The 12,683-nt window shown below is 46.9% G+C and overlaps 1 protein-coding gene across 1 annotated transcript in view; it reads right to left on the minus strand.

Moving 5' to 3' along the window:
* Nucleotides 1–1,345, minus strand: part of LOC122233108 (homeobox protein Hox-D13-like) — a 79,333-nt gene extending 77,988 nt beyond the window's left edge. The window contains exon 1 of the mRNA XM_042964491.1: nt 955–1,345. Within this exon, the coding sequence (XP_042820425.1) occupies nt 955–1,204 (250 nt within the window). The 5' untranslated portion in view covers nt 1,205–1,345. The remainder of the gene's footprint in view (nt 1–954) is intronic.
* Nucleotides 1,346–12,683: the final 11,338 nt, after the last annotated feature.

Below are 12,683 nucleotides of genomic sequence, written 5' to 3' on the forward strand. Positions count from 1 at the left end.
CCTCGGATAGCTGTTCTCCAGGGGTCCTCCATGTGTGACAGATCCAGACCACCTGGAAAAAGACTCATTCGGCCTTCTGTAGCAGAAATGCTTTTACTAGGGCCTTATACGCACTTCTGTTTGGGGCACGAACGAAACTCGTGCCATTTCATGAAAACACACACCTTATAGGTGTCTCCACAAAAGCGGGAAGGCCTCCCTATTAATCTCAGCTGGATTGGTTTAGTCCGGGCAGTGGTGGGCAATGTGGCCTGGCAGAAACCAAACAGTCCCCATGATGAGAAGTTTCCGAAGCTCTGCCCCATTCACTCAAGAAAGCCCTCCCCCAGGAGGCACACCCCCCATCCGAATCTCTCCCCTCTGAGGGTCCCCAAATCGGCTCCCCAGAGTACCCCCCAAGCCCTCAAAGGGGCCCCTGCTCCTTCTCTCCACCGCGCAAGAGATCTTATCCCCGAAGCCTACCTAAAAAGCATTGGGTGGGCGTGCCTAGGACCAGGGCCTAGAGCCCCCTCCTCCGGATCAATGTCTCTCGGGTCCCGGGGGCTAGGAGTTCTTCCTCCTTCCAGCCCCCCGCCCCCGACTCGGGGCCCGCGCCGGCCCAGGGTGGCCCTGGGTCCCAGCCAGGCTACGGCTCTCACCGGCTACGTGACCTTGGGCAAGTCACTTCCCCCAGTAAGCCTTGGTTTCCTCCTCCGCCAAGCGGAGACCTAGAGAGGTCCTGCCCTGCCCACCCTAGGGGAGGGGGCTACCCACCGGGTAGGAAAACGCTTTGTGAGCCGCTCGGCGCGGCGGGGACGCAGAGCTCACAGGGTATCCGGGGCCGGACAAAGCTGACCCCAGACAACGCTCCACCCCCTCCGCGGGGCCGGAAGGCTGGACCACACGCCTTTGGGCCCCCCACCCCCGAAACCAACCCACGCCCCTCCCCGCCCGGCCCGCTCCGGGACCCCGTACCTGCTCCCGGAGCTCGGCCGCAGGCGCCGCCACCCTGGGAGCCCGCCCGGAGAGGCCCGTGGCCCGGAGGGCTGAGGCGGCCGGCAGCGGCTGGCTCGGGCCGGGGCGGCGGCGGCGGGGGGCGCGGGCGGCGCAGGGGCCCTAGCTCGGCGGCGCCCGGCCTGGGAGACGACGACTGAGGCTGGAAGTGCGCGGCGGCCGCAGCTGCTGAGGCGGCGGCGGCGACCGCGGCGGCGGCGCTTCCGCTCATGGCGGGGGCCGCGGAAAGCGGCTCCGACTGCGACTCGACTCCGGCGGGCGGGCGCTGGCTGGGCCCGGGCCGGCGGCAGCAGCAGCGGTGGCGGCGACGGAGGCGGCTCCCGGAGGGGGAGGAGGCGGAGCCGGGAAGCGGCAGCGGCAGCGGCGGCGGCGGCGGTGGCGGCGGCGGCGGCGGCGGAGGGGGGGGGCGGGGACGCGGAGGGGGCGGAGACGCCGCGCCGCCGCGACCAATGGGCGGCCGGCTCCTCAGCCGCCTCTCCGGGGCCGGGCGGGCGGCGCCGTAGGGCATCCTCTGCTGCGGCGGCTCGCGGAGGCGGGGAGGCAAAGGGCCGCCCGCGGGAGAGCCCTGCCCCGGGGACTGCCCCGCCCCCGGTCCGCCTCCGGGGCACAGACGCTGGCCTCCCGGGCCGGGCCTCGCGCCACCCAGGCCCGGCTGCGCCTGAGGCTCAGCTGCGCGGCTGCCTCGGGCGCCGGTGTTTGAGCCAGTGAGTTTGCCAGGGGCTCGGCCCGGGTTGCTGCGGCTCGCCGGCGCGCCCGCCCGCCAGCCACCCATTCTACGGCGAGTGCAGCCTCGGCCTCCCTCCTCCTCTCCCTCACACTATATCCAGTCTCCTCTCCCTCCCTCTTTTGGCTGTTTCCTCAAAGTTTTTCTTTTCCAGACACTTAGAAGAGAAACTCTCTCCCCTTCTCGGGCTATGTCTCAGTGCTAAATCAGCGGACTCAGAGGGGACAGCAGAAGCAGAAACGAAAGAGATGGAGATGCGCTGCCTTCTCTGAATTTAAAGACCCATCTTGAACAGAAGCCAGCCTCCCTCAGCCCTGGCCCCTCGCCCCTTTCTCCTACTTTCTCTTCCTCTTTCTTTAAACGGCGTTGTTGTTAAAAAGCTTACAGGAAACCATCTAACCCAGCCGGGCCTAGTCTCAAAAGAGAGGCTGGGAGGTGAGGAAAGGCTTTTGAGCTGTGCTGACAGTGTTCTAAGAGAAGAGTTCTGCAGATTCGCGATCCCCTTGGACGCCCTCTTCTCCTTAGATGGGATATTATTGGTCACTGAACCCATTTCCTTTTCATATTTTTCTGACTTTCATATCAAAGACTCAACCACGTGCACTCCGTGCTAGGAGTACCGATAAGTACAGCCGTGTGGGTGAGGGTGCAGCTACACTGCCGACTAGATAGATCATTTCCACAAAGTGTTATCCTCAGCCTTTACCCACATGCAGCCACCAACAGGGAGCCGAGTAGAGAGAGAGCAAACTACAAGTTGACAAAGCACAGTGCTACGGTGGTAGGCTAACCCCATGAGAGACAAGTGTGGATGAATCTGTGGCAACTGACGTTTTAAATTCCACCTTGACATTTACTAGGTACATGATCTTTCATCATGCAATGCTAGGCACTGGGGATACAATGATTAAGATACAGTCCCAGGCTTCAAAGAGTTTACATGTCTAGGGGTACCTGGGTGGCTCAGTCGTTTGAGGGTCTGACTTCAGCTCAGCTGATGAAATCACGATTCATGAGTTCTAGACCATATCAGGCTTTGCGCTGACAGCACCTAGCCTTCTTTGAATTCTCTGCCTCTCTCTCTCTCTCTCTCTCTCTCTCTCTCCCTTCGCTCTCACTCTCCCTCTCTCCCCCCTCCCCCCACCCCCACTCCCGTGCTCTCTCAAAAATAAATAAACATAAAAAAAAAAGTTTACATGTCTCCTTGGAGGATGGTGAGATAAATTCTTAGAAGTTAAGAGCTTAAGGGTGACTAGAAGTTTACCAGGCGAAACAGGCTGGGGAAAGTGGACTGGGAAGACATTAAAAATATAATTGGGGGGCGCCTGGGGTGGCTCAGTGGGTCAAGCGTCCGACTTTGGCTCAGGTCGTGATCTTGCAGTCTGTGAGTTCGAGCCCCGCATGGGGCTCTGTGCTGACAGCTCAGAGCCTGGAGCCTGATTTAGATTCTGTGTCTCCCTCTCTCTCTGCACCTCCCCCACTCACACTCTGTCTCACTCTCTTTCTCTCTCAAAAATAAAATAAACATTAAAAAATTATATATATAGGGGCACCTGGGTGGCTCAGTCGGTTAAGCGTCCGACTTCGGCTCAGGTCACGATCTCACGGTCTGTGAGTTCGAGCCCCGTGTTGGGCTCTGGGCTGATGGCTCAGAGCCTGGAGCCTGCTTCCAATTCTGTGTCTCCCTCTCTCTCTGCCCCTCCCCCATTCATGCTCTCTCTCTGTCTCAAAAATAAATAAACGTTAAAAAAATTTATATATATATATATATATATATATATATATATATATATATATATAATTGATATAATTGGCCAGGGGCTCCTAGGTGGCTCAGTCAGTTAAGCTTCCCACTTTTGATTTCCACTCAGGTAATGATTTTAGGGTTTGTGAGGTAGAGCCCTGCATGGGCTCCTCGCTCACAGCTTGGAACCTGTTCGGTATTCTCTCTCTTCTCCCTGTCTCTTTCTGCCCTGCCCTGCTCGCACTCACTTGCTCACTCTCAAAATAAATAAACATTAAATATATATATATGTATATATACATATATGTATGTATATATATATATGTATGTATGTTTGTATGTATATAATTGGCTAGGGACGCCTGGGTGGCTCAGTCAATTAAGTGTCCAACTTTGGCTCAGGGCATGATCTCATAGTTCTTGAGTTCGAGCCCTGCATCAGGCTCTGTGCTGACAGCTCAGAGCCTGGGGCCTGCTTCGGATTCTGTGTCTCCCTCTCTCTCCACCCCTCCCCTACTTGCGTTCTGTCTTTCTTTCTCTCAAAATTAAATAAACATTAAAAAAATTAAAAAACAAAAAAGAGAATATGATTTGCCAAAGGACCTAGTATTTCCTGAATCCCATCCTTCACTTTCTGGTGGCAGGTACATATTACTAGTTAGGGTTTCAGTCCTAATGCCTACTGTAGAATGCCCATAAACTATGGCATTCTCTCTTATGATAGGTCTCGGTAGCCTATCAAATTTGAAAGCCCAAATCCCAGTTTCAACTCTTACAACTCAATTTGGTCAAATGCCTTTCCCACCAGCCTTAGAAGATAAGGGGCAGGCAAGCAGTTTAATCCAGTAACCAAAGGACCCCACTGAGGCTGCCTTGCCGACCAGGAAGAAGCAAGGGAGAGGGCCAGGTTAGGCCCTGGGCCACCTCACCTTGCCAGTTAAAGGGTGCAAAAGAAAGAATGGAACACATTCATGTGTGTTGTAACATTTATCTCTGAAAATGTCCATCCTTCAGCAATGATCAGGAAGAGAGATGAGCATGATGTGTTTAGGGAACCACAGTTTAATAAGACTGGGGCACAGCCTGGGTGATAAGTGGGAAGAAGAGACCAGACTGGAGAGCTAGGAGGGTACCAAAAGACCTTGAAGAGTCTTGAGTATCATGTTGAGGCATTTGAACTTAGGTAACGAAAGGGAACTATTAAAAGATTTAGTGGGAGAAGAAAATAATCAGATTGGATTTGGGAAAGACTGGCTGCTGTATAGAAAATAGATTGGAGGGGAACAAGAAGAGAAGCAATAAAACTGGCTAAGAAGCTATTAGGCAAGGGACCAAGCCGACCTAAACTGAGGCAGACATGGTAAGATTACAAGTGTATTAAGGTATTATAATCACCAAGATACAGCTGTCAAGGAAGATGGGAGAGCGTCAAGGATGAGAAAGATATATTTGGCTTGGGCAACAGGATGATAGTAATGCCATTCTTGAAGATAGGGGCTACCTGGTGAGGAACAGAGAACGATGATCCTGGTTACATCAGTTCATTTCTAGGACCCTCACTTTCCTCATACACATAAGGCAGAAGGGTCACTGCTAGACGATTACTAATGTCTTTCTGAGATTGGCATCTAGAGATTTGCAAAAGAGAAGCAAGATAACAGAATTGCCCTTTTCATTTTTTGTTTCTATTTTTTTTATTGTGGCGAAACATACATAATAGAATTTTACCATTTTAACCATTTTCAAGTATACAATTCAGTGGCATTAACTACTGTCTTAGTTTGGGCTGCTATAACAAAACATTACAGGCTGGTGGCTTCAACCACAGAAATATATTTTCTCACAGTTCTGGAGGCTACAAGGCCAAGATCAAGATGTCATCATGGTCAGTTTCTGGTAAGAGCTCTCTTGCTGGCTTATAGATGGCTGATTTCTCACTGTGTCCTCTTACGGTGGGGAGAGAGATATAGACAAATTCTCTGGTGTCTCTTCTTTTTTTTAAAGCTTTTTATTTATTTTGAGGAGGTGGAGGGGGGCAGAGGATCTGAAGCTACCTCTGTGCCGACAGCAGAGAGCCTGATGGGGGGCTCCAACAGAGCCGAAATCAGACGCTTAACTGAGTCACCCAGACGCACCCCCCCCCCGGGGTCTCTTCTTATAAGGGCACTAATTTTAAAGGCCCCATCTCCAAATATTATCCCATTGAGGGTTAGGACTTAAACATATGAATTTGAGGGGAACACAATTCAATCTATAGCAACTACATTCACAGTGTTATTCAACCATCACCATTATCCATTGCCAGAACTTTTTCGTCATCCCAAACAGAAACTCGGTACTTATTAATCAATAACCTTCCCATTCTCCTCCTCCCCAGCCCCTGATACCTCTATTCTACTTTCTGTCTCTATGAATTTGCCTTTTCCAGGTACCTCACACAAATGGAATTATATGATATTGGTCCTTTTGTGTCAGCTTATTTCACTTAGCATACTGTTTTCAAGGTTCAAGTCTCAACCATGTTGTAGCATGTATCAGAATTTCATTCCTTTTTAAAGCTGAGTAATATTCCATTATATATACGTATATATATGTTGATATATATCTTTAAATATATATGTATATTTATGTATATGTATACATGTATATGTATGCATATATCTATTTATATATCTATTATCTATATATAATCACATGTTGTTTATCCATTCATTCATCAATGGACATTTATGTTGCTTCCATCTTTTGACTGTTGTGAATAATATTACTATGAACATTGGCACACAAGTATCTGAGTCCCTGCTTTCAGTTCTTTTGAATTCCACCCAGGAGTAGAATTGCTGCATTATATGGTAATTCTATACTTAACTTTTTGAGGAACCCACCAAACTGGTTTCCATTGTGGCTGCACCATTTTACATTCCTACCGGCAATTTCTCCACATCCAATTTCCAATTTTTCCACATCTTCATCAACACTTGTTATTTTCCATATGTATATATATATATACATATATATGCCACCTAATGGATGTAAAGTGGTATCTCGTTGTGATTTTGATTCACATTTTCCATTTCATTTTCACATCCAGCACATATATTACTTGTATTTGTCTTCCAGTATGGTTTGCAAATGTTGTTTCTTGTTTTGTCTTTTGGGTTTTTGTTGTTGTTGCTGTCGTTTTTTGGAGGGGGAGGGAGAAGAGGAGAGGGATTATAAGAAAACACTCAAAGAGTTACATCCAGAAAAATTATAACACAACAATAAACATCTAATAGTATGTAAAACCAAAAGAAGAGCAAGATAGTCTTGGCTACCCCACAGAATAACACTCTGCAGCCTTAGCAACTGAAGGACTCCAGATAAGGTAGAACTCAATGATAGTTGTAACCGTGCCCAGCAAAGGCAGAGGAAATAGGAACACTAAATGGGAGGAGCTGGAGCAGGAAATGATGAATTTAACCCCCAATATCACGTGACTATACTCCTTCACCAGCACACACAAACACCTGTGAAACACCTCTGAGGCCTCCCTGAAACACCTAGGGGTGTGTACCTCAGGGTGTGTGTGAGAGCAATAGAACCATGCTGCTCTTTTTTCTTACTGTTACAACGCTAATAAGCATAAGGTTCTATTTCCTTAGGCTAGATTCCTAAAAGAATTGCTACATCTGGGCGCCTGGGTGGCTCAGTCGATTAAGCCTCCGACTTCAGCTCAAGTCATGATCTTTGTGGGTTCAAGCCCCACATCGGGCTCTGTGCTGACAGCTCAGAGCCTGGGGCCTGCTTCAAGTTTTGTCTCCCTCTCTCCCTCTGCCCCTCCTTGCTCGTACGTGCTTTCTCTCTCCCTCTCAAAAATAAATAAAAATAAACATTAAAAAAAGCCAGAGTTGCTAGGTCAATGTTTTTAAAGGTTTTACTTTCCGAAAACTATCACAATTTATTTATTTAATCATTTATTTATTTTTACCTAAATATAGGGGATTGACTTGATCCTCTTCCTCACTCGCAAAACTTCTCACATTGACTTTATTTATTATTCTCTTTTATCTGTATTCTCCAATCTCATTCCCCTTTTCCACCATAGGAAATCATTCCAGTATGTTAAGTATATATCTTTTTGTTTGTAGATGTTTATTTAAAATGTGTATTATTGCTTTAGATTCATGTATTTTTTTCCTTAAGTAAATAGTACTGTAAGATATATATTTTTTTCTTTGTATTCTTCCTTGCAGTAACATTTTTTTTTAAGTTTATTTATTTTGAGAGAGAGAGTGCACACGAGCAGGGGAGGGACAGAGAGAAAGTGAGAGGGAGAATCCCAAGCACACTCTGTGCTCAGTGCAGAGCCCAATGCAGAGCTCGATCTCAGGACTGAGAGACTGAGACCTGAGCCACTATCAAGAGTCTGACACTTAACCAACTGAGCCACCCAGGGACCCCTGGAGTAATATGTTTTTAAGATCGAGTCCACTGCTTCTAACTATTGACTAATACTCCACTCACCACATTTTGCTTAAGGACTTCTTTAGTTATGGACACACAAATTGCTTCTCACAACCAAAAACAACACTGTGAACATCTTCATGTGTGGCCCTTATGAGAACGATGTGAGAATTTCTCTGGGTTATATATCCAGTAGCAGAATTGGATATTTTACAGTTTTTTTTTCTCTTTTATGTCATTTGATTTTCATTTTTTGATCACTGATAAGAATGCGTGTGTGTGGTGTGTGTATTTCTTTAACCGCTGTATTCTTCCAGGAATTTTCTGATCACATCCTCAGCCCTATCCTCCATTGATTCTTTAAAGACTAATTTAGCTGGTAATTGATTGTAACACATTGAAAAAATGTGATACATGAGTCCACACATGAATCCACAATGATACTTGAAGAGAAAGAGAGAGAAGAAAGGGAGGAAAAACTCATTTACCACCAATGGAAACACTATGACACTAACTCCTTTGTCAGAAAATTGGTAATTAAAGAGAAAGAATGAAGCATTTAATGTGTCATTTTAGGAAGAAATTAGGTTCATCCCCAATTGATGAGGGAAAACTCTTCTTTGCAGAAGAATGTCAGCTAATAAATGTGGGACTGATAGAAATTCATTATTTTGCGATCTCCAATGAGATAATTGATTCAGGTAAGAATCATCAGTGAATGTTAAACTGTTAAAAATAAAGAAAGAAAAAGGACAAATTTATCCTCGTATCTATATCCTACCACTCACTTGCACCAGGAACGCTTCCATTTTGCCTTTGCTCCCACCACTCTATTGAAACTACAATGCTTGAAGGACAATACTGACTTCTCAATTGTGAAATACAAGGATCCTTTCTCATCCTCCATGACCTCTTTATGGTATTTGACATTAGTGGCCACCTCCCTTTTCTTGCAATTCTCTCCTTTCATCCACAAGAGACTGCTTATCTATTGCTGTGTAACAAACCAACTTCATATAAAATGGCTTAAGACAAAAAAAAAAAATGTGTTATTTCTTGTGGTTCTGCTGGCAGACTGGGCTCAGCGGGGTGGTTCTCACAAAGAATCTATTACAAGGTGGAGTGCTGGATGTTAGGATGTCCTTGGAACCACAGTAGAGGGGACGGCCATCTTGCCAGCACAACCCAATGAAAAGCCCCTAGTAGTGTGCCAGAATGAATCGGAGGTCAACCAATCACCAAGCGACAGCACGACCTGATGTGAAAAAGGGCCACCCAGACCTAAACCCGGAACCGCTGCAGCTTAAAAACCCCACCCCACCACACCTGGGTGCGACTTCCCTGACTCCTCTCTCTCCCTGAGTCACGGAACCTCGCCCGAGACCTTAGCTCCCAAATAAAGCCTTTGACTGCTAAAATTTTTTAGCCTCTGACTCCTATCTTTACCCTGCCTTATGCCTGACCCTAACTAACACTGGAATCATCTGAAAAGTCAACTGGGCTAGATATCCAAGATGCCTTTCTCACTCATTTGTCTGGTACCTGGCTAGAAGCCCTGGGGGTTAGCAGGGCATCTCTCTCTCAGTGCTGCTAGCTTGGGCTTCCTAACAGTATGGTGGTCTCAGGATAGGTAGACTTCTTACCTAGTGCCTGGCTTCCCCTAGAACAAATGTTCCAATTGTCCCAGGTGGAAGATACCAAGCTTTTTATGAGACAGCTAATGGACTCTTTCACACCCATATGCATCATCCATTATTTCCAGCAACGGTTTCTTTTTTTTTTTTTTAATAGTTTCATTTTTTTTAAGTTTATTTATTTGAGAGAAAGAGAGAGAGCATGAGCGGAGGAGCGGCAGAGAGAGAAGGAGAGAGAATCCCAAGCAGGATCCACACGGTCAGCATGGAGCCCAATGCAGAGCTCAGACTTAGGACTCCACGACCAGAGCCGTGAGATCATGACCTGAGCCCAAATCAAGAGTCAGACACTTAACTGAGCCACCCAGGTGCCCCCAAAGCCCCCAGCATTGGTCTTTAGAGGAGAAAAGCTACGTGAAGACGCTTCAAAAGTTGAGTATAAAACCCATCCGTGTTTTTATTGTTTCATTTTTAAATACGTATGTATCCATATCTAACCCTAAAGCAATTTTTAAACACTCAGTTTTTACCCAGGTTTTGAAAACATTTAACTTAATTTTCATAGAACCGGGAACTGTCTTTCCTTTTGCACTTGTATTTCTGCAGCTTACTTAATATTTAATTAAATAACGTAATTTCAGAAATAAATACAACTAACATAAACAAGTTTGGGGGCAATGTACCAGAAAGCAGCATATTGGCTGTGAATGTTCAAGCACACAGAGGCATAAATTGGTATATTGTACACGTAGGGGATGGAAAGCATTAGTTAATCAGTTAAAGGAGTTCCTAATCTATCTTTTATTGAATCTTTTGAGTTGGAAGCAACATAAACCACCTCAAGAAACTTAGAACTTATTGGCTCTTATACTCTGAAGTCTGGGATAGATCTCGCATGACTTGATTCAGGGGCTCATATGACGACATCAACTCCCAATTTTCCTCCATCTCTCAGCTGTGCTCACCACCATGTTGGCTTCATAATGAGATTCTCTGTAGTAACAAGATGGTGGTGGCAGTTTCTAGCACAGAAGAGAGAACATGTATTCCTCTCAGCAATTCTAGCAAAAGACTCCATACTTGTCATTGGCTGAGACTGGGTATGTGCCCCACCTCCGTACCAATCTGTGGCCAGGGCAATGTGATGACCTGATGGATTAGGACTCAGTCTCATGCCTTCCTGGAGCCTTATGTAACTCCATGGACTGAGAAAAACTGCCTTGGAGTGTTCAAGCATGCTGTTATGGAAGTCCAGTCCTACAGTAACATTTGAAGGAAGAAACTATGTGTTGCCGAAGGGCAAGTATAACATCCTGTTCCTCTCTGTACTCCCACCCCACATACATAGTACTCTGCATGTTTCCTGCACAGCAGGAATTGCTTATTGTGACCTAAAATCACAAGCATCTTTCTCTTCATTTACTGTGCACCTTAAGGCAGTTTGTAGAAGATTCGCCCTTGGTGTACAACATGCCAGTCCCCATTTGCCTGAATTTTGTTATCTTTTGATCTTTCATGCTGTCAAAAGGCCTCAGAGCATAGATTTGAATGGGGTTTGGACTCAAGGACTCACAGAGCTGAGTTCCATTGTAGAATTCCCTGAGTAAAGTCTTTCCTCTGTATCTCAAGTCTTGCATGTTCCTTTATAATGCTGGTTATGGCAAGGCGGCTGTTTTAATTTCACCTTCTGGGTTTATACTAGAGCCATTTTTAAGGACTATCCTTGGGTCTTTCCCCTAGTTCCCCCCACCCCACCCCCCACCCCTTCCCTTGTCCCTCCCTTCCCTGCAGCCACAGCTGCCTGGCTCCAGGGCACTCAGACGGCACTGTCGCCTAGGCAACCCAGAAGGGGGCTTCAATCTACTGTCTCCCCAGAGGGGCTGGGCTGGCCTTGAGCCAGGAAGAGGCAGGGGGCAGGGGACCTGACTGGCCCAATGCAGGGCATGTCGGGAAGTAAACAGACCACTGGTGTGCTGCCCGCCAGAAGGGAAGAGGGAGACCAGGAATGTCATGGGTGTAATTGTCTGAGGGTTGTACAAGCAGACCACCACGGAGGATATGGCCAGCTATGAGAACAGGAATGGGACAGGAGGAAAAAGGCCTGATTCATCTTGGGCTCAGATCTGCAGTGTGGTGGTTAAATGGCTGAGGCTCTGTATTAGTTTCCTGGGTGCGTGACAACAAAGTATTACAAACTGGGTGGCATGAAATAGCAGAAATGTATTGTCTCAGAGCTTTGGAGGCTACGAGTCCCAAATCAAGTTGTCAGCAGAGCCACACTCCCTCTGAAATCTGCAGAGGTATGGTTCCTTGCTTCTTCCTAACTCCTGGTGGTTTACTGGCAATCTTTGGCCTTCCTTGGCTTGTGACTACCTAACTCCAAACTCTGCCTTTGTGGTCACTTTGATGAGATTTGGGGGGTGATGGTGGGGGTCAGAGCCAACAGCCAAGAAAGAATTCTTGAAGACATCTTTGGTGCAAAAAAGGCGGCGATTTTATTAACACATGGGGATAGGACCCATGGGCAGTAAGAGTTGCACTGGGGTTGTGAAGAGTGACTGATTACAAAGCTTCAGTTTGGGAAGGGGTTAGGGACAGCGTAAGTCTCTAAAGAATTTTGGAAGCAAGGTTTCCAGGACCTTGAGGGGCTAGCTGTTGTTAGGAAAACATCATTTATTACTGTTTAGTAAAACCTCAGTCATGAAATCCTTCAGATGTATATCAGGGGCCATATGCTTGGAGTATAACTGCCAACATGTACTTGGGGGTTAAAGATAAAGGAGGTTTACAAAGGAATTCTTATGTGTCTAAGGAGACTCACAGGATCCTGGGCAGGTCAGGATAATGTTAAGCCACAATTCCCTTTCGTCTCTAGCAAAGTGTCATCATTGAGGCAGCTGAGCTCCCAGAGAGAGATCATCTACTTGTTTCAAGGACTTGTCAATGGGCCGTAGGCAGTAAGGGAATTTAATTTTTTTTTAATTTTTTAGATATTTATTTTTGAAAGAGAGAGAGAGCAAGGGAGGGACAGAGAGGGAGGGAGACACAGAAACTGAAGCAGGCTCCAGGCTCCGAGCTGTCAGCACAGAGACTGACACAAGGCTAGAACTCACGAGCTGCGAGACCATGACCTGAGGTGAAG

This window comes from Panthera tigris, chromosome D4 (assembly GCF_018350195.1).
Source record: "Panthera tigris isolate Pti1 chromosome D4, P.tigris_Pti1_mat1.1, whole genome shotgun sequence".
NCBI lineage: Eukaryota > Metazoa > Chordata > Mammalia > Carnivora > Felidae > Panthera > Panthera tigris.